This window comes from Bufo gargarizans, chromosome 6 (assembly GCF_014858855.1).
Source record: "Bufo gargarizans isolate SCDJY-AF-19 chromosome 6, ASM1485885v1, whole genome shotgun sequence".
Lineage (NCBI taxonomy): Eukaryota > Metazoa > Chordata > Amphibia > Anura > Bufonidae > Bufo > Bufo gargarizans.
Genome location: NC_058085.1, coordinates 32,295,565 through 32,318,532, shown reverse-complemented (window position 1 = coordinate 32,318,532; position 22,968 = coordinate 32,295,565). Strand labels below are relative to the sequence as shown.

The window sequence follows — 22,968 nt, the reverse complement described above, 5'->3', positions numbered from 1 at the left end:
CAGCAAGTTGATCCAGAGGAAGGCCAAAAAAAACCAAAAAACTGTGAGGTAGTAGAAGTGGAATAAAATGGAACAAAAAAGTTTGAGTTTGGGACCCGAACTTGACCCTAAACCCGAACCCCATTGAAGTCAATTGGGACCCGAACTTTTGAGCACTAAAATGGCTGTAAAAATGTCATGGAAAGGTCTAGAGGGCTGCAAATGGCATCAAAATGTGGTTAAGAGCCTGGCAAGTGTTCTGCAAACAAATATGGATAGGTAAATTACTTTAAATAACATAAAATATGTAAAAATTTAAAATTATAATTTTGATCTAGGCGGACGAGGTCCATATGGAGTAGGAGGTTGAGGAGGCAGTAGATGTGACGGTGTAGGTGGAAGCGGCGGTGGAGGAGGAGGTAGCCTACACTGCATTTTGGTTTAAAATTGTATTTTTAAAATTAGGGTACACCCCAAAATAGTAACCTGTGATAAACCCCTCAAGTCGTGCTAAACACACGTTCAGACAATACACTGGCTGCAGGGCAGGCCAGCACCTCCAAGGGCAAGCTCAGGCCATGTGCCTAATTTGGAGACCCAGATGTTGCAGGGGCTGACCCCTGTCAGTCAGTTCGTGTAGGCGTGTGCACACTTACTGCTCCACGATGTCGCACGTCCCCGTGATGTTCACGATCCAATTTGATATCTGCTCTATCAACTTTTGATGTTCTTTTATGCACCTACCATGGTGATCACGGGTGGCGGGGAATCAGGGTTCCAGGCCAGAGAGGGAGCGTGAGAAAGAGAGACCACATCCAAGGGAGGATTCATTTTTTCAAATAAAAAATTATAGGGTTGAAATATGGGAGAATTTATTAAAGCATAAAAGTGTGACAACTTTTCAAAGTTTAAGCATTGAATGTAAGGATGTGGTGCGCATTAATTACTGAATAATTTATTACATTTTATTCCCTGTCACCTATGCATAGCAGGTATTTATTAACAGCACACTGGATAAATGCAGTGGCGGCTGGGCCTGAGGTGGATAGCAGTTTGGCGCATGTCACTGCGCCAAACTGCTATCTGCCTCAGGCCCAGCCATCACTGCATTTACCCAGTGTGCTGTTATGGAGATATAACAGCCCTGACCGTGCTTACTGGTCCACGTATCCGTAGTCAGGTGCACCTTGCCACAGATGGCGTTGAGCAGTGCACACCTGATTTTGTCCCCTACTTGGTTGTGAAGGGAAGGGATAGCTCGCCTTGAAAAGTAGTGGTGGCTGGGCACGACGTACTGTGGGACAGCCACCACCATAAGGCCTTTAAAACTATCCGTCTCCACCAGATGGAATGACATTATTTCAAAAGCCAGTCATTTAGAAATGCTGGCATTCAGGGCTAGGGATCGCGGGTGGGTAGGGGGTACTTCCTCTTCCTCTCCAGCATTTGGGAGATGGAGAGCTGAACACTTCCGTGGGACATTGTGGAGATGCTTGGTGACCCAGGTGTTGGTGTTGCTGGCAGATCCTCTGTTTGCGGGGTGGCAGGTGGTACTGTCACTCCAGAGGTGGATGAAGAGGCCGAGACTGCAGCAGAAGAGGAAGCCTGAGGAGCCAGAGACCTTTCTTGGTTTTTGAGGTGTCTACTCCACTGCAGCTCGTGCTTTGCACTTAAATGCCTGGTCATGCAGGTTGTGCTCAGGTTGAGAATATTTATGGCTCGCTTCAGGCTCTGATTGCACAGTGTACAAACCACTCGTGTCTTGTCGTCAGCTCATTGTCTGAAGAACTGCCACGCCAGGGGACTCCTTGGAACTGGCTTTGGTGTGCTCGGTCCCTTGCTGCGATGGGCAGTAGCAGGCGTACTGTCTAGAGGACAGCCGCTCCGCTTTTGCACCCTGCTTCCTATTCTGCTGTGCTGGTGGCTCTGCCTCTTCCTCCAAACTACATAGGTCACTCGCGTGACCTTGAATCCATGTGTGGTCGAGGACCTCATCGTCCCCAGTCTTCACCCCCGCCTTCCGCGTCGGTCTGCAGACTTTCGAAAGCCCCAGCAGTTGGAACCTGTGTTTCGTCATCATCCGAGATGTGCTGCGATGGTCCTCCTATGTACTCATCTTGAAAGATAAGTGGTTGGGCATCGGTGCACTCCAGGGGCATAGCTAGAAATGACTGGGCCCCATAGCTAAAAAAATTTATGGGCCCCCCCTCTCCCAGATCTCCCACCCCCACATACCTCTCAGACCCTCACCCCTTTCAGAGCGCCCACCCAAACACCCTTCCAGGACCTCCCACCCCAACATCCCCACACCCCTCCTAGACCTCCCACCCTTAATCTTCCACCGCCAGTCCCCAGATATAATGGTCCAGACCTCCAGGGTCCTGCTCCCCCCTATATAATGGTCCAGACCTCCAGGATCCTGCTCCCCCCTTCTCCTTAAATATAATGGTCCAGACCTCCAGGGTCCTGCTCCCCCCCCTTTTTAAATATAATGGTCCAGACCTCCAGGGTCCTGATCCCCCCTCTTCTCCTTAAATATAATGGTCCAGACCTCCAGGATCCTGCTTCCCCCTACTCCCAATATATAATGGTCCAGACCTCCAGGGTCCTGCTCCCCCCTCCTCCCTATATAATGGTCCAGACCTCCAGGGTCCTGCTCCCCCTAAATAGAATGGTCCAGACTTCCAGTGTCCTGTTCCCCCCTATATAATGGTCCAGACCTCCAGGATCCTGCTCCCCCCTCCTCCCCAGATATAACTGTCCAGACCTTGGGGATCCCACTCCCCCCTCCTCCCCAGATATAATGGTCCAGACCTCCAGTGTCCTTTCCCCCCCCAAAAAAAATGGTCCAGACCAGACCTCCAGGGTCCTGCTCCCCCCTTCTCCTTAAATGTACTGGTCCAGACCTCCATGGTCCTGCTCCCCCCTTCTCCTTAAATGTACTGGTCCAGACCTCCAGGGTTTTGCTCCCCCCTCCTCCCCAGATATAATGGTCCAGGACTCCAGAGTAAGTTTTACCAGTCCCAGAGTCAGCCAGCCCTCACCTCACAGCCACTTGAACGGCTGCGTGCCCACACTCCAGCAGTGCTGCCAGGCCCAGCAGCACGCAGCTTCGCTGTACGCTCCGCCTCCTCCACTTCCGGACAGTTGGACTGCCGCCCAGACTGGAAACGGGACCACTCCATCTCCTCATTGCAGGTATGCCTCTCTGCCTCCGGCGGCGCCCTATCGCACCGCCCACAGCCTGCAGGCCCTGCAGATAGCACTTTCTCTGTCTGTCCTGGAGGGGCCTGTGACCCCTGTAGCTACGCCACATGAATAAGAAAAAAATAATAATCCTTAGCCGGCGGCCCAGGCCCCCAGTGGTGTTGGGCCCCATAGCCATTGCTATGGCTGCTATGGTGATCCCTACGCCCATGGTGCACTCAATCTCTTCCACTTCTGGGGCAGGGCTAGGTAGATGGCCCTGGGAAACCCTGCTAACAGAGTAATCAAAAAGCAGAGGAGACTGCTCCATGACTTGGGGCTCAGACTGCTTGGCTGATTTGCAAGGGGGTAAGTGAAAGACTGATGGACATCGGCTGCATGTGCCAACTGTGGTCTTTCAGCAGGAGACTGGGTGGGAGACAATGTGAAGGAACTGGAGGCACTGTCAGCCAACCAATCTACTATCAGCCTGTACTTGTTCAGGCCTCACCATTTGTAGAGCAGCATTAGGCCCGACCAAATACTGCTGCAGGTTTTGTCACCTACTACTACCTGAGGAAGGGGTTTCACTTGTGCGTGTAACTGGCACAGATCGACCACGTCCTCTCCCTACAACAGGAGCTCCACCAGCAGCACCACGACCTGGGCCATGTCCCTTATTTGATGCTCTCCTCATATTTTTCAAATTTAGGATCTTGCCCTAAATGGGTGTTTAATAGTAGAATAGAAAGACAGTATGTAAAAGGTGTATCTCACATGCCCTGAACCAGACTAGGCCTCAATAAAAGATTTATTTGCCAAAAATGGCTGTATTTCAAATACCTGAATCAAACCCCTGTATGTAGAGGGAGTATCTCACACGGTCTGAACCAGTGTAGGCCTGAATTAAAGATTTCTTTGCCCAAAATGGCTGTATTTCAAATGGCTGTATTTCAAATACTTGAATCAAACCCCTGTATGTAGAGGGTGTATCTCACCCGGCCTGAACCACTGTAGGCCTGAATTCAATATTGGTGCGCCAAATGGCAGTATTTCAAATCTCGGAATGTAACCCAAATGTATTAAGGGTGTATCTCACAATGACATCTGCATCATAGGCTGCAAACTAATTTTTTTTTTTGCCCAAATGAGTGTTTAACAATTGAATTTGACAGCAGTATATAAGCCTGTAATTTCACACGTGCTGATGCTGCAAGGCCTTAAAATAGTGATTTTTTTTGTCAAAAAAGTGTGTTTTTAAAACCCCAGAAAATGATGGGTGTATTTCTAGCTTAAATTGCACACTGACTAATCCAGATGTTGTAGATTGCCAAAAAAAGTGTTTTTTTGGTAACAGAAAATGAAATCTGTATATATTGAACTTCAATTTAACACTTGCAAATCAGGAAAATACTGTTTTTTGGCAAAAGAAAGTGTGTTTTTCAAACCACAGAAAATGATGGGTGTATTTCTACCTTAAATTGCACACTGACTAATCCAGATGTTGTAGATTGCAAATCACCATTTTTTTGTCAATGTCCCAAAAGATCAGATGCAGTGCTGGTGCACTGAGCTTGCATAAAATGCCCGCCGCCACCGCCCACCAAACTAACAGAATTATAAAAGTTATAATTTTTTGGTCAATGGGCTCATGGCAGGGTAAAACGATTGTGCCCTGCACCCACACAACTATTTCTATGTAGATCGCTGAGTTAGATTATCTACTATTCTCTCCCTGAAATCACAAGTCCAGCAGCATCCTCTTCTTACACTTGTAACAGCAGAGTGACGTGCAGCGCTATGTGACTCAAGTTTTTTATAGAGCCTGGGTCACATGCTGCTCTGGCCAATCACAGCCATGCCATTAGTAGGCATGGCTGTGATGGCTTCTAAGGTCGGACAGTTAACCACTTGTTGATTGGCTGCTCTAAAACATTTCAAAAAGCGCCAAGAAAGCGTCGAACACCGAACCCGAACTTTTACTGAAATGTTCAGGTTCGAGTCCGGGGTCTAAAAATCCTAAAGTTCGGTACGAATGCGAAGTCCGCATCAAGTCTGGGAGTGACCAAACCATAAATACAGTAGGGTATTTAATGTTCACTTACTTAAGCACCCTAGACTCTTCAAACAGCTGATTGGAGGGGGTGGCAGGAGTAAGACTGCCATTTAGATATTCTTATCTCTCCTGAGGATTAGTCATCAGTATTTTACTCCTGGAAACCCCCTTTAAGCTCTGTGTTCTGTCAGTTTTTTCAACTGTATAGGTTTTTAATAAAACATTGCTGCGCTGAGAAATGACTAGAAAATAAAACTTACGAGACCTCTATGAGTTTCTAGTATTAGGGGCTGTGCACATTCACCTACAGATGTTTTGGTCATGCCTGGAGCTTTCATGTTCTTCCTGTGTTTCCATGGGTTTCTTCCGAAGGTCATGTCCGACAGTCAGTTGCAGCCAATCCCCCCTTCCTTTTTATCATTGCATTTTAAAGGGGTTGTCCCACTTCATAAAATAGGTTTTATCTAATCTATTTACCCCCACACAACATATCTTCCTATCCATGTTATTATCCAAAAGCTACCTTTCATTCAAAAAATCATGTAAAGCGATTCCTTTGTTGTTTTCTGTATCCCATGGATACGGCCTCTTTCGTCCGGCCGCATCGCTGTGCCGCGCCTGCGCACAACGGCTGAACAAGTACTCGGGCCGCCTCTCCATTCCTACAAGTACGCGCACGCCCGCGCATGCGCAAATACAGCAGGCGGGTGCCGGAATCAAATAGCCGGCACCCGACCTCTATGACAGGGAGCGGGACCTTAGGGGTTAACTGCCGCTGATCGCAGCCCCCTATCATAGAGGTCGGGTGCCGGCTATTTCACTCCGGCACCCACCTCCTGCATTTGTATTAACATTGGTGGCGCAGTGCGCCCCCCCCCCCCCAGTATAATATACATTCAGTGCGGCCACCCCCCCCCCCCCCCAGTATAATATACATTCAGTGCGGCCACCCCCCCCCCCCAGTATAATATACATTCAGTGCGGCCACCCCCCCCAGTATAATATACATTCAGTGCGGCCACCCCCCCCCCAGTATAATATACATTCAGTGCGGACCCCCCCAGTATAATATACATTGGTGGCGCAGTGGGAAGTGCCAATGAGGGTTAAAAAAATAAATAAAAAATTAACTCACCTCCTCCAATTGTTCGCGCAGCTGCCGGTCTCCTGTTCTATCTTTAGGACCTGTGAAAGGACCTTTGGTGACGTCACTGAGCTAATCACATGGTCCATTACCATGGTGATGGATCATATGATGTACCATGTGATGACCACAGTGATGTCACCAAAGGTCCTTTCACAGGTCCTAAAGATAGAACAGGAGACCGGCAGCTGCGCGAACAATTGGAGGAGGTGAGTTAATTTTTTATTTATTTTTTTAACCCTCATTGGCACTTCCCACTGCGCCACCAATGTATATTATACTGGGGGGGTCCGCACTGAATGTATATTATACTGGGGGGGGGGTGGCCGCACTGAATGTATATTATACTGGGGGGGGTGGCCGCACTGAATGTATATTATACTGGGGGGGGGGGTGGCCGCACTGAATGTATATTATACTGGGGGGGGGGTGGCCGCACTGAATGTATATTATACTGGGGGGGGGGTGGCCGCACTGAATGTATATTATACTGGGGGGGGGGCGGCCGCACTGAATGTATATTATACTGGGGGGGGGGGGCGCACTAAATGTATATTATACTGGGGGGGGGGGGGCCGCACTCAATGTTTATTATACTGGGGGGGGGGCGGGACCTCACATACGGCTCCATGTGGATGACCTCATACACATGAACGAGCACGCAGGGTGAGTCATGAGGAGGCGTGGCCTTCACTCAACTGCCTGAGAACCAGGAAGTTATCAGGACATCTACTGCTGATAAGATTAAAAAAGCAAAGTGGGACAACCCCTTTAAGAGCCACAGCTTATTTTCTTATTTTTCTGTTGATGTGGTCATATGAGAGCTTGCTTTTGTTCTGGGAAAAGTGTCGTTTTTAACAGTTTTTTAAAAGAATAGAAAAAAAATAGACCACTGGTTGCCATGTCATGACAATCCTGGCCATTACAGCAGGAACCTGGCTATCATAAAACAGCTAAGTACCCTCACTAAGGTGCTAAGGGGTAAAAATAAAATGTATAAAAAAAGTGCTAATCCAGCCTTACATTTGCTCCAAAGCCACAATATCATGGCCATACTGGTACTCTTTTTTGGTGTTTGCTGAAGTTCCTATAAGTGGTGGGAGTATGTGAGGTGGACAACCGCGAATAGCACTGACTTACAGGTCATTTTATGATTCTCAGTATTTAACTAGAAAAGAATATGGTAGACACACTGAACCTTTGAAGATGCTGGCTTCAACACAAAAGTGGAAAAATACAGCCTAGTGACCTAACATTCTAATCTACTGGTTCTTGCTCTGAGATTTGATTAGGATCTGTTTTGAAAACCACTGTCTTAGTCAGTGAAAAATTGAATTTTGCTACATTCCTTGCAATTTATATTTAATTGTTGAGATAGAAATGTTATAACATATTAATATTATTTAAGGTTATATTATTTAAAAATAATACAAATTTATTATTGGCAGATGACTGCACCAGGAGCTCAGAGGGACATAGGATATCTTCACAACATACTATGGCTCAAGATGTATATGAACAGCACGTCATTATCCCAGATGTATCCTCAGACCTTCACAGCAAAGATCCATCATCTGATTCTTTTCAATGTATCCGATCTGATTTATCACAGATTGTTAAGCAAAACAAAAAACACAGAAGGGGTAAACATCAAAGACAGGAGAAGCAATTTTCATGTTCAGAATGTGGGAAATGTTTTCAACGGAAATCAAATTTTGTTAGACATCTGAGAACTCACACAGGTGAGAAGCCATTTTCATGCTCAGAATGCGAGAAATGTTTTAATGCTAAATCAGATCTTGTTAAACATCAGAGAATTCACACAGGGGAGAAGCCATTTTCATGTTCAGAATGTAGGAAATGTTTTATGCAGAAGCACGGACTTGTTCTACATCAGAAAACTCACACAGGGGAGAAGCCATTTTCATGCTCGGAATGCGAGAAATGTTTTAATAATAAATCACATCTTGTTAGACATCAGAGAATTCACACAGGGGAGAAGCCATTTTCATGCTCGGAACGCGGGAAATGGAAATGTCTTGGTTATCATCAGAAAACTCATACAGGGAAAAATCCAAAGCTTTCAAGATGCAGTCAAAGCAAGAAAAAGTAATTTAAAGCACTAAATGATGTTTGAGAAATTTCTGTAATTACCAATAAATGTCTCATTCAAAAGCATATAGAAACTTATCACTTTGCTTTAAAGATGGTGCAGAAGACAACATGAAGTGCACATATTTGTATTTATGCGTATTCCTTTTTTACAACCCCCCTCCCTGTCTGATCATGTTATCTAATTGCCGTTTGTGCATTCTGCCGGCTTAAATAGTGGAGTTGAGAGGCTTCAGGGAGGTATTGAATGTATTGCATATTTGCTTGTACATGAATTCTTTTTATCTCCTTTTTGTTTGATCATGTGACCGAATTGCTGCTGGTTCGCCGCCTACTGCCACATTGGTATCCATTTTTATTCATTAATTATATTATGTATTGCAATTTTAATATATGTACTTTAAATAAAGACGTTGTTTAATACTTAATAGTGGTGTGGTATCGTGGTGTTGTATTTGATTGGGACCACACACTGATTGTGTTACTTTAATAGTTTGATGTACTGTTGTAGAGGGCACCCAGGGCAGACACCGGTACCATTAGAGTGTTCGGGGAGAGAACCATATTCAACCCATCCTGAAGGAAATCCAGAATGAAAGGGATATTGGGAGTGGACTAGTTAAACCTGTCCCCTATCCATGAGGCAAACTTCTTCCACACCTTAAGATGTGCCCTAGAGGTATTGGTCTTCCTGATGAGCATTAGGGTACCCACCACCCTCTGAGTTAGACCCAGACCAAGGAGGATGGACTGTTCAGTAACAAGGCTGATAGTTTGACAAGCCTGGGATTCGGATGGTTGAATGGGCCCTGCGTTAGGAGGTCCTCCGCCGGGGCAAACAGGATTGGATTCTCCCAGCTGAGGTATCTCAGAAGACCAAACCATCCCCTTCTGGGCCAAAAGGGGACCACCAGGATTAGGGTACATTTCTCGGTCTGGAATTTCTTCAGTACCTTCAGAATCATCGGTATTGGCAGAAAGGCATAGACGAGATCCAACATCCAATCCTGAGTGAAGGCATCTACAGCTACGCAGAAATCCCTTGGGTTGAGGGAGAAGTAATGAGGAACCTTGTAGTTCTTCTTTGAGGCAAAAAGATCCAGACTCAGACTGCCCAACTGAACCTGGATCCTCCGAAAGGCTGTCTGAGAAAGAGACAATTCGCCTGGATCTAGTCTCTGCCAACTGAGAAAATCTACCCTTAGATTGAGGGAGCCCTTTAGGTGTTCCGCTACAAGAGATTTTAAATTCTTCTCTGCCCACGAGAATATCTGTCTTGAGAGATTCTGAAGATGACTATGTCTTGTTCCTCCCTGATGAAGAATGAAAGCCACTGCTGTGGAGTTGTCCTCGTGGACCAATACATGACGGTTTCTTGACTGGGTCTGAGTTGCTTTCAGACCATCCCATATTGCCCGAAGTTCCTTGAAATTGGATGACATCCCCCTCAGAGGTTCGGACCAAGTCCCCTGGAATGAACTTCCGGCTGTAAGGGTGCCCCAGCAGCTGGCATCCGTTGTCAAAGAGAAAAGCTCTTCCTGATTCCAGAAGACTCCTGTCTGTAGATTCTTGTCTCTGAGCCACCACTATAAAGATATTTTAACTTCCCTGGTTAGAGATATCCTCTGGTCCGGGGTTTGCTGTGACCTGTTCCATTTTCTCAGGATCAGATCCTTCAGGGGTCTCATGTGGTATTGGGCCCATGCAACCGCTAGAATGCAGGATGAGAGACGACCCAGCATTTTCATGCCTTCTCTGACCAAGCAACCAGGATTTCCCAGGAATTGTTGGATTCTGATCTTTAGATCCTGGACCTTCGGTGAAGGTAGGAAAGATTTCTGGAGGATGGAATCTAGAAGGATGCCCAAAAAAACTCTTAGACTATTCCTACAGGTGGGGACATTACTTGATTTAAAGTGGGTCTCTTGTAAGAAGGCTATTCCTACTCTTTGTTTGTGGATATTGTACAATACCTGGTTCCTCCTAACCGGTTCATTCAGGCCATTCACATTATAAGAGCAGACCTTAATGGATGCCATAATGCTGTGTAATATTAATCAAGAAGTAATATGGAAACCCCGAATTATGGGGTAAGAACACTACCCAAAGTAAGACAAGACACAGCAGGGAAGACACATAACGGACACATAAAAAAATAAGTCCTTGTAATACAAGGCAGCAATATTACAGGTAAGTAACACTAGGCGGCGGACCATAACTACTGTCCACTGCCCACAGAACTTAGGGAGAAGAGGAAGCCCTATCTGACAGAGAAGTCCCCTCCCCACCATCCCCACATAAAATATGTAAAATTAACTCTAGAATGTGCTATTCAGATAGCAAGCATATAAAATACATCCTGCAACAGACGTACACTAATTAACCCTTTGGGCCTTACGACCCCCTTGCCGGGTACAAAAAAAGGGACACAGCTTACCCCCATACAGGGAGTGCAGAATTATTAGGCAAGTTGTATTTTTGAGGATTAATTTTATTATTGAACAACAACCATGTTCTCAATGAACCCAAAAAACTCATTAATATCAAAGCTGAATATTTTTGGAAGTAGTTTTTAGTTTGTTTTTAGTTTTAGCTATTTTAGGGGGATATCTGTGTGTGCAGGTGACTATTACTGTGCATAATTATTAGGCAACTTAACCAAAAACAAATATATACCCATTTCAATTATTTATTTTTACCAGTGAAACCAATATAACATCTCAACATTCTCACATTTGATGATGGACCACAGGTTCTCAATGGGGTTCAGATCAGGTGAACAAGGAGGCCATGTCATTAGATTTTCTTCTTTTATACCCTTTCTTGCCAGCCACGCTGTGGAGTACTTGGACGCGTGTGATGGAGCATTGTCCTGCATAAAAATCATGTTTTTCTTGAAGGATGCAGACTTCTTCCTGTACCACTGCTTGAAGAAGGTGTCTTCCAGAAACTGGTAGTAGGACTGGGAGTTGAGCTTGACTCTATCCTCAACCCGAAAAGGCCCCACTAGCTCATCTTTGATGATACCAGCCCAAACCAGTACTCCACCTCCACCTTGCTGGCGTCTGAGTCGGACTGGAGCTCTCTGCCCTTTACCAATCCAGCCACGGGCCCATCCATCTGGCCCATCAAGACTCACTCTCATTTCATCAGTCAATAAAACCTTAGAAAAATCAGTCTTGAGATATTTCTTGGCCCAGTCTTGACGTTTCAGCTTGTGTGTCTTGTTCAGTGGTGGTCGTCTTTCAGCCTTTCTTACCTTGGCCATGTCTCTGAGTATTGCACACCTTGTGCTTTTGGGCACTCCAGTGATGTTGCAGCTCTGAAATATGGCCAAACTGGTGGCAAGTGGCATCTTGGCAGCTGCACGCTTGACTTTTCTCAGTTCATGGGCAGTTATTTTGCGCCTTGGTTTTTCCACATGCTTCTTGTGACCCTGTTGACTATTTAGAATGAAACGCTTGATTGTTCGATGATCACGCTTCAGAAGCTTTGCAATTTTAAGAGTGCTGCATCCCTCTGCAAGATATCTCACTATTTTTGACTTTTCTGAGCCTGTCAAGTCCTTCTTTTGACCCATTTTGCCAAAGGAAAGGAAGTTGCCTAATAATTATGCACACCTGATATAGGGTGTTGATGTCATTAGACCACACCCCTTCTAATTACAGAGATGCACATCACCTAATATGCTTAATTGGTAGTAGGCTTTCGAGCCTATACAGCTTGGAGTAAGACAACATGCATAAAGAGGATGATGTGGTCAAAATACTCATTTGGCTAATAATTCTGCACTCTGCACCCACTGGTGCTCCCTTCGGCGACCGTGCAAACGGCCCTTGCAACACTTATGCGACCCCCCAAGCTAGCGAGTCCGCATTTAAGGTGACTTCCTCTGTTTGGAGGCTCTTGGAGAGACTTCAGACCATCTCTCCCTCTGGGGCAATGGGGCAGTGAGAAGGTCTCTAAGAACTTGGGGAGGTCCTCCGGATCTTTGAACACCGCCGATCTGCCATCCTTCCTGGCGTGAAGCTGGAACGGATATCCCCATCTATACAAAAGTAAGGGCCTCACCGCCCTCCGGAGTTGAAGAGTGCGCCTGGAAAGGTCCGGCAGAATCTGAACTGCAGACCCCCCCCAATTTCAAGCAAGTTCGCCTGTCTGGCCGCTCTCAAAATATCTTCTTTTATCTTGAAAAAAGTGCACCCTGCACACTATATCTCTCGGCTTGGATGCATCATTTGATTTAGGGCCCAAGGCTCTGTGCAGGTGATCTAATTCCACCGGCAACGGTACAGAGTCCCCCAGTAGAGATCCAAAGAAGGTTTGACTCGTTGCTTCCAGCTCAGACACGGGGACCTACTCTGCCACCCCCCGGATCCGTAGGTTATTCCTACGATGGCGGTTCTCGAGGTTATCCACATGGGACAACAGGTGGTTGTGGAAGGCCTCTGCGTCTTCTACGATGCCTCCACCCTGGTGCCCAGATGTTTAAATTTCCCCCTTAAGGGTCTCCATCTCAGAACGGTAAGTCCGCTCCAGCCTCTGCACCGACTGCGCCAAGTCCTCTTTAGTTGGCAGCGCTTGTAAATACGAACAAAGATCCCAATCCCCATCCGCAGCATTTGATGCTGGACTCCTGGGCTCCTTTTCCGACGATGACGGGCTCCTGCCTCCAGCAGCCGCTGGGATACTCCTCCCGGTCGCCACCTTGGGAGTCTCTGCCGTCCCCGTAACGGTCGACTGCGAGCCGAAGAACTTCTAGATACCGGAACTTTCAGGTTGTTGTGCGGGCTCCTGTGGCCCTTTAGTTGTTTTACGACCCATCCAGAACTTCCAAAAGGCAGGTGAATTCGTTAGAATAGCCAGTTATGTGGAGAAGGCGGGAGAGCTACACTTCCATGCGTCCTACTCCGTCATGAGCAAGCCACGCCCCCCTCTTGGCGCTTTTTGAAAGGCTGCACAGCAGCCAATCAACAAGCGTCATACTACTTGCCCCAAGAGGTCATCACAGCCATGCCTACTAATGGCATGGCTGTGATTGGCCAGAGCAGCATGTGACCCAGGCTCTATATAAGCTTGAGTCACATAGTGCTGCACGTCACTCTGCTGTTACAAGTGTAGGGAGAGGATGCTGCTGGACTTGTGATTTCAGGGAGAGAATAGGAGAGAATCTAACTCAGCGATCTACCTAGAAATAGTTGTGTGGGTGCAGGACACAATCGTTTTACACTGCCCTAAGGCCATTGACCAAAAAAATATAACTTTTATAATTCTGTTAGTTAGGTGCGTGGTGGCGGCGCCCATTTAATGCATGTTCAATGCACCAGCACTGCATCTGAGCTTTTGGGACATTGCAAATCACCATTTTTTTTGGGCAAACTACAACATCTGGATTAGTCAGTGTGCAATTTAAGGTAGAAATACACCCATCATTTTCTTCAAAAAACAGTATTTTCCAGATCTGCAAGTGTTAAATTCAAGTGTAATATATACATCTTTCATATTTCTGTTACCAAAAAAAAAACACAATTTTGGCAATCTACAACATCTTGATTAGTCAGTGTGCAATTTAAGCTAGAAATACACCCATCATTTTCTGGGGTTTGAAAAACACGCTTTTTTGACAAAAAACAATTTGTCCATTTTTTTGTATTTATTGCTCTGTCCTCTTTTTTTTTTTATTCAAATTATACTATTTGTAAGTATTTTCAGAATTAATTTTTTTTTCCTCACAATTGTTTTTTATGTCATTTTTTAAACAGTAAAACAAACTAAAACCCGCTGGGCCAGTTGCCGGGACCAATACGGCGGGAGGTGTCAAGTAAAGGCCGGAGTGGGGAGGGTACCTCAAGGAAGCGGCCCTAAATCTACACTGCCCAGTTGCAGTTTTTAACACCTGTTATGGATTTGAGGCCGTAAGTTTTTATAATTTTTTATTCACATTTCAAATTTTGCATACACTTACGTTTTGATCTTGGTGAGCTAAAGTGTTCACAAAAGTAATGGGTTGAGTTGTGTTGTACTATTGAACTCCATCCAGCTCTTTTAAAACTGAAACTACAAGCATGCCAGAATAGCTGTAAGCTAACCAGTCCTGCTTGGAGTTGTAGTTGTGAATCAGCTGGTGGGCAACAGTTTGTACATGCCTGGTGTTGGTTGTCTCCTTCATTTCTGTGGGGGAGTAACACCAGGCACCACCGCTGATGAGCTGTATGATGGGACGACACGTGCAGTGCGGAGATAGCGCCTCCCCCCTTTGTTTTGTTCCTGATGAATCAATTTATTGACGTCTGCGCAGTGAATGGCGCAGGCGCGTGAATTCGTCCGATGGCTGTGATGGAGGCAGGCATTCAAGATGAGATGGGCGGGCATACTGTGTGAGTAGACCGAGCCTCTAGGTGCTGAAAAGACGCCCCCATAGCACCTAGAGGCTCATTTGCATAGGAATAAAAGTTAGTTTTTTAATGAAACGGCTCCACACAAAGGTCTAAGAATTGCATGGTTATGGAGATCAGACACTAGCAGATCGCTAGTGTCCGAAAGCTAATTTGGTCAAACTGAAGTGGTAGAAACCCTTTAAGGGCGGTGGAAAGGTATTTTTATGCGTTTTGGGAAGTGCATGGAATACTGGAATAACTGGGCATTTAACATAGATGGATTTGGGAACTAAATTAGGTTTCTTAACTAATAAGGAATCAGAATCCAAGATATCCTGCAGTTCTTTCTGAAAAAGGGGGAGGGGGTTGTCTCGGAGAGCGACATATACTGTGGTGTCACTGAGCATGGATTCAATAAGGGTCTTATAAAGACCACTATCCAGTACAACCACCCCACCCCCTTTGTCAGATTGTTTTATAATAATGTCCACCCTGGATTTCATATCCTGGAGTGCCTTCTTTTCCTTTTTTAGTAACGTTGTGACACACAGGTGGATTCTGAGTAATCCGATCATGCAGCAAAACCAAATCCCGTTCCACTAATTCTTGGTATCGATCCAGTGCTGGGGATCTGGATTGAATTGGATAAAAATCCTGATTCTTAGTATGGAAATGCACTGACCTATTATTCAGTTCCAGATCTCCCAGGACTGTATTAGACTCTTGTAGTTCACATGCGTGCATCATTTCATGAAAGACATGAATCTTATATTGCTATAGCTTACATTATCACAAAGAACGGGATCCCTTGTGGATGCAACAGGGTGGTCAGCGTCCTCCGCCTCCACCGCATAAACCTCATCACCACCCACCTGGAAATGCCGGTGGAGAGTGAGGGTGCGGGCCAGCCTGGTAACATCCAGAAGTGTCCTATACAGATCGAATTGACAAGTAGGAGAAAAGGTTAAACCTCGTTTCAATATACTAATATCATTGACAGATAACACTGAGGCGGATAAATTGATTACTTCAAGTTCATCCTGTCCTTTTTGTATCTCACTGGATACCGGCGGTTTTCCGTGTTTTCGACCCGCCCTCAGTTTTTTTAAACCGCTTTGTGTGAAGCAGGTTCTTGACTTTGTGAGATCTGCGGCAATGACGAGGTAAGATCCTGTTCAGAATCAATAGAGTCCAGGTCCGTTGAACTGAAAGAGACCCTTTGGGAGTTTTTTCTTTTCTTTTTGTTGCGCAACTTTTTCAAAATGGAGCGGGGTGTATTTTGTCTAGAATCTGTCCACGTATACACCTGGTTAGACTCGTAGTCAAGCAAGTCACGATTGTATTTCCTTTGCTTGAATTTTCTAAGGTCATCCTCCATTTTTTGGTTTATTATCCAAGTTGATAAATTCAGGATTATTGATGCGTACGCACAAAATTTCTTGCGTTTTTTTAATGTTATCCCTGAAATCCACCAGAGCTTGGTTTTCATTAGTGATGATCAAATTCATTAAATTTCAAAGAACACTCTAATAAAATGACTTCCCACTCTTTCAGAAAGGTATCCGAATATATGGTAGTAGGTTTTTTCTTTAGTCTGAGCCTTCTAGTAAAATGATTAGTGTGTACCCAGAATAAATATTATATGCATTTCCTCATTTCTCTTTCTTTGCATAGTAATCTTTATTATGTACATGTATGGTTAAATGCCCTTTTCTGTGTTTTTTATTTTATTTTTCATGAGAAGAGCTTTGAAGGTGTGGTACCTTTTCTTGGGGGAGGTCACATGCCTGTGGAAACAATTAGTGGAAGCAGGTGCACTTCCCCCTTTAAAAGGTCTCATTTTTTCCTGTCATGAGGAAGGGCTGAAATTTGTCACTGGTAGCCCGAAACGCGTAGACAAGACTGCTATTTTTTGTAACTTATGGATGAGATTTTATCGCAAGCAAAATAAATATATATCTTTATACAAGTGGAGCTGGATTCCTTCAAATCTTTCTAATATAAATGATGTACTTTTGTAATGTTGAAATCAAATGATCGAATTTTTACTTTTGTTTCTTTCAAATACAGTACTGCGGATAGTCTGAATCCCTCAGAAGAATCCGACACGGCTGGGAGTGAAACCCCTGCCATTTTCCCCCCAGCAACCAGTCCAGCACCTACGTCGGCAGAGGACCCAGAGGACTCAACACTGGCCCAGGCCCCCCTACCACTGGCCAGTCCACCCTGTATTATTCACCCCCAGCCCAGACGTCACCGCCAAGTCCCTCCCTCTACCTCTGGGCAAGAGAGTTGTGAAGTTATTGACGCACGCATCATAGATTTTCTTGCCCAGAGGAGGAGTGATGGTGTGAAGGAGAAGATGTTAAGGGGACTAGGGCCTCTAATGAAGCAGGTATCTCCGAACGAGCATCACGAGTGCCTGGCTTCATTAGCAGTAGTACTCAAAATGTTTGCTATACCCAACCATGGCGACATTCTTGGAAAATTAAATGGGATGAAAATTGAATTAGAGAATGCCGGCCAGCACCAAAGACCCGGACCCTTTCAATTTCCACCCCAAACCACCCAAGGGCCTTCTTTTCCCCCACACCCCCAGTATGGCCTACCCCAGGGGCAAATGCAAGATGTGGGTCAGCCACTTTACCTGGGCAGTTTGCCAACTGGGTCACCACAGCAGGCCCATGTAAGGCCACGGTCCTCTTTTCCAGCTGGTTCCTTTACTCAGGACCTTCTGGATTTGTGAATTTATTTTATTATAATAGTTTTTTCACCTTTATTTGCTTGGTGCATAATGTTCAAACCATTGCCTTCCATTAGCTATGGTTAAGCCCAATAGTTATCATAAATTTGGTTTGGGCAAAAATTAGTTGACTGTTTTTTTTTTTTTGCACACTCCACAAAACATTTATATAAAAAAATTCAAAAACAAAAACAAAAAACACACGCACAGTAGCCCACAAAGCAACACTTTATTTTGATGAACAACACCTTTATTTTGGGGTCCTTTGATGATGAGGTATTAGAAAAATTTTGGGACAAGATATTACAAATATAAAGATGCTTGAGTCAATTTACATTTAGACAAAAGCATCATTTATATTTAGTTAAATGCAGAATAAAATCTGTGATGTCCAAAAAATTTCAGCCCGCAAGCCCACGTCAAGGGTCCTCATTATCTTGCGAGTCCCTACACTCAACTACCACAATAATTATTAGCAATCTATCTACAAAATAAAAAAATACTAAAGAGCCCAGAAGATTTCAAAAACTGCCACGAATAGCGTCCCTCTGCCATGGCAAGGACCCCTCTGGGCTGTAAAAGTAGTCTGCATAGAGTTGCCGAACTGCAATGCCTGCAGTCCCAGGTCGTCTATGCAGGTTCCTTTCCAAACCCAAATCTGAAGACGTAGGAAGATCTTCCAGGTCAACAGAAGAGGAAGCCTCGTGAATCCTGGTGAAGTTGTGCAGAACAACACAAGCTTTAATCACCAGGGTAGCATTCTCCGGATCCATCTGTATGGATGACAAAAACACCCTCCACTTGCTAGAGAGTATCCCGAAAGCGCACTCAACATACAGACGGGCACGAGTCAACCGGTAGTTGAATATACGCCTCCTGATATCCAAACCACGCTTTGGAAAGGGCCGCATAACATGTGGAGTCAATGCAAACCCTTTATCCGCCACGATGACAAATGGAGCCAGCGGACCTGCATATCCGGGCAGTCTTCTGGGCTCGGGCAGGGCCAGCTGGTTGGCACGAAGCCGCTCACCTATTCTAGAAGCACTAAAGATGCGAGCATCCACAGTGCTTCCATAGGCCCCGATATCAACCATTATAAACCGGTAATGACTGTCAGCAACAGCCATCAGCACTACCGAAAAATATTGTTTATAAATGAGGTAACGGCTCCCTGAGTGTGGCGGCTTCTTCTCACGGATGTGCTTGCCATCCATTGCCCCGATGCAGTTTGGAAACTGCGCTGAATTTAGGAAGCCCTCAGCAATCCGAACCCAATCGTCCGCCTTGGGCTGCAGCATCACCATCTCTCGGAGTTGCTGCCAGATGACATGGCAAGTGTGTCGTACAATTCTTGAGATCGTCGAGGTTCCTAAAAGAAACTCAAAATGCAGTGATGCAAAAGAGTTCCCAGTGGCAAGGAATCTGTTGAGAAAAAAAAATAAGATAATAATCAGTAAACAGCAAATCAAAGTGAACAACAGATTAATGATTCTAGTATAATGTTGAATACACTACATGATTGTAAACACCCTATGTCTAGTGGAGCGGGAACCTATGGGACAGTTTCCAGAGTCGGCACTCAAGGCCCTCTCTGTGGGCACCCGCACCCATTGAAAAGTCTAGGGTTCACAAATATACACCCTAGACTTTACAAAGCATTCATCAGCACAGGGCACACTATGAAAACGACAGGCAGCACTGAATTTAAGCAGGCATTTAGGGCAAAATGCTAAAATGCAATAACGCTACACTATATTGGACTACAGTATTCATGCTAAATTGCCATGTTGACATTTTGAATTAAACTGTACGGATCTGGGTTGAACATTCGCAACTCTGTCTGAAAACGGCTCGCCATCACTGCCCTATGTCCATGGTTGATTAAACTTAAAAAATAAATAAATGTGTATATGAGCAAAACACTAACAGCAATCAGGGGTGTGGGCAGTACTACCACAACTAAGTTACATCAACTATGTTTAGCCCCTTTGAAATGCAGCTAGTCATGTGCAAGTTCAAAAATATGTGAACATTAGGCATAATGAGGATGTTAGCTAGAAATCTCAGGGGTTGGCAGCAGCACAATCCTACAAAATAGGGTACAGACCGGTATATAGACTTCAAATAGGGTGGTGCACGCAGATAGAGATCCTGACAGAGTGACTCAATTCTTTCAGACACTACAAAAAACAACCGCGCACACCAGAAATTGACGAAAAATATTAAATTATTCACTCAGACAGGCAGGATACAGCCTGCTGTAACATGGCTGACTGACTGACTAAAACAACATTTTAAACAAACTACTGGCGAGTGCTGAGGATTCATGGAGTGTCTGGAGCCCGTTAGCTGAACACAAGTTTAAAACTTGCACAAAAAAAATAAAAAGCCTTCAATAATGGAATCTTATGTGGCAGGGATTAAAGGGGTAAAACAAAAACCACCAAATAAAAAAACATTAAGGGCAAAGAAAGGTTACTTCAGCAAATCAGTAGCACATGTCTCACAGCAGCCATTTTCTAGCACATGTTACTCCTGACACAAGCACGTGCACATTACTGGTGAAACTTTAAATGTTCAATATTGCTTACCTCAACGTGACGATGAGCCTTTCCTCAGGAGAAATGCTGCGCCTCATATTGGTGTCCATGAAGGTAAGGACAGTACGTAGAGACGACAGCAAGCGATCAAAGGTAGGCACTGACATCCGACAGAAGGAATAGAACTTCTCAGGATGCAGCCGCAGATCTTTGTAGAGGGTATGGAAGTGTCCTTTCCGGTAGCGTTGTGAAACAATCGGATGGACCCAAAATCGTCGCCTTCTACTCGGTTCCTCATCCAACAAAGGAGTGCGCGGCCCCCATTGCCGAGAAACGAGCCAATGCAGTAAGACCTCTTCCTCTGAATCCGACATGGTGATACAGCAAAGAGAAGCAGCCAAAATAACCTCTGTACTCTGTAAAGACTACAAAAAAAGGCCACAAAACCAAACTCAGGTGCCCTTCATTTATACCAGTATCCTGGGTGGAGATATTAAAATTACATTTTTTTAACCATTCCATGTTTTCTGACGGGACGCAAAAAAGACGGGAACATAAACACACGGAAGCACAACAGAAGAAAAAATGGCCACGGAACAACGGAACCATGTTTTGCGGGACATTAAAAAATACTGTCGTGTGCATGAGGCCTAAGACGCATAAAAATGGCCACTGATTAAAATACATATTTTTGGTGGGAATTTTTGTCATTGATCCCCCTCTAGTATGTCACTGTCCATGTTATGGGACTATTTGTGCACTTCTAGTAAATATTTGGTGGCTGCAAATATGACCTGAAGGTTTTTCAGGTTCGCCTGCCATTAAAGTGAATGGGGCCCGCCGCGAACTCGAGGTTCGCAAACATTTGATCGCATTCGCGCGTTCGCGAATCGTCCCGGCCGATGTTCGTCCATCACTACTGACCGGTTGACTCCTATAAAAATGAACAAGGCCTGGATTGCATCTGACTTCTGTACTCCACTAGAGGAAAGCGGCTGAACATAAAGTCATTCTAAATGTGACTTTTATGGTGTATTGAATACACTGTATTCCCATGCACCCCTTCCACCACTAAAAAGGGTATATGGTTCAATCTCCCTTTTCTCGTCCTCCTCCATCATATTTACATGCTTATTAGGCTGCCCTCGCTCCTAATGTTTTAGAGGGTCAGCTCAGCAGCAGGCCCGCACACATAATGTTTTGGAGGGTCACCAGCAGGCCCTCGCCCCTAATGTTTTAGAAGGTCAGATCAGCAGCAGTCACTCGCCATTGTTTTAGAGGGTCAGCTCAGCAGCAGGCCCTTGCCCCTAATGTTTTAGATGTGCAGCACGCCAGACCTGTAGGGTATAGCGATAGTGAGGTCACGGTTATGGGCAATCGAGGGTTACTCACTTTTTAGAAGGGGAACCCTGGGCAGGAATGTGACAGTGAAGGAGAGGTAGACACTAGTTCCTCTGGGGCACACTCTGTAAATACGGACCAGGCCTGATGATGTGTGAGGTGCCCTGGATGTTGTAGGTGTTTCGAGTGCCTGAGGTAAGGTCCCTTTAAGGATCGTGACGCCAGTGCCTGTAACGGTGGCACACCGGTTTGCAGGAGGATTAATAGAGTACACAGATGGTAAACCAAACGTTGCTTTACTTTGTGAAACAGTCCAACTTTTTACAATCAGTTGCAGTGGTGTATAATGCAGTCCTTTACAGTACAAAATGCACAGTCGGTTTACATCTTGCAAGATACTTGGAGGGTATACAGTTAATGCTTTGCAGTGCAATGCTGCTCTATCCCCACAGCTATTCTAGCTGGCTGGATCCGAAGGCCCGGATGCCTAATTGCTGGCTTGAATCCTTGGTATATATATAATCCTTCCTCCAGTATTGGCACTTGCTTTAAATATTACAGTACCTTTGTTTCCTAGCTGTCTTCACTGCTGGTCTTCGTTCCTGGTAATTTTTGGCAGCCCTTTCACTTAGTGCATAGGCTTTATGAGTGTAGGAGTCCCACTACCTAAAAAATTGTACCACGATGTGAATGAGGCCCTCCTTTCTGTGATATATAGGTTGTATCGGAGTGCCTCTTTCTTGCAATTTCTGGCAGCACTTGCACTTTATATACAAGTAAAAATACAGGAAAGAATGTTTCCTAACAATTTTTTCTCTAAAATCAATTTTATCTTTGGTTTGGTGCGTGTTATTGTCAGTCTGTAAAAGTGGCGTACTACTCGGACAACATCGTTCCCAGCAGCCACCTGGGAGTCCAAGATGCATCCAGACATCCTCCCCAGGCTGTTCCCGAACCATTTCAGTGGTGTTTCCATACATTTCTGACCTTTTCCTGTGAACCAGACACTTTCCCCTTTTCAGAGCAGGGGGTGTCTGGTTTAATGCTTGGGTTCTCCCATCGACTTCCATTGGGCTCAGGTGCTTGGTAGAGCTTCCGAGCATCCCGATGTGTTCTACTCGAGCACCCGAGCACTTTGGTGCTCGACCAACACTAATAAATACCATTAAAAAATTAGAAATTAAAACAGGGGAAAAAAAGGCAATTTTTTGTCACATTAACCACAAAAAGTGCAACACCAAGCGATCAAAAAGGTGCATGCAGCCCAACATAGTACCAATCATACCGTCATCTCATCCCGGAAAAAATGAGCCTGTTCATAACACAATTTTTTTTTATTTGGGCTCTGAGAATATGGAGACACTAAAATATGATCTTTTTGTTTCAAAAATGCTTTTAAATAAGAAAAAAGTATACATATTAGGTATTGCCACGTCCATAACGACATGCTCTATAAACAAATCACATGACCTACCCCCACAGGTGAA

General features: G+C 45.0%; 2 protein-coding genes across 4 annotated transcripts in view; both read left to right on the top strand.

The window, feature by feature from the left end:
- The window catches only part of LOC122941684 (oocyte zinc finger protein XlCOF19-like), an 88,110-nt gene that overhangs the window by 2,167 nt on the left and 62,975 nt on the right, over positions 1–22,968 (top strand). The gene's annotated exons all lie outside the window — the stretch shown is intronic.
- LOC122941692 lies at positions 14,251–17,658 on the top strand. 3 transcript variants are annotated; one of them, XR_006390480.1, is made up of 3 exons: positions 14,251–14,392; positions 15,855–16,017; positions 16,925–17,658. XR_006390480.1 is itself a non-coding variant. In XM_044299117.1 (2 exons), the coding sequence occupies exons 1-2, from the start codon at positions 16,010–16,012 to the stop codon at positions 17,598–17,600; spliced, it is 684 nt and encodes a 227-aa protein (XP_044155052.1). In that variant the 5' UTR covers positions 15,862–16,009; the 3' UTR covers positions 17,601–17,658. The 3 variants fall into 3 exon arrangements, 1 of the variants encoding a protein (XP_044155052.1); XR_006390479.1 differs by lacking the exon at positions 15,855–16,017; XM_044299117.1 differs by lacking the exon at positions 14,251–14,392 and having other exon boundaries at positions 15,862–16,017.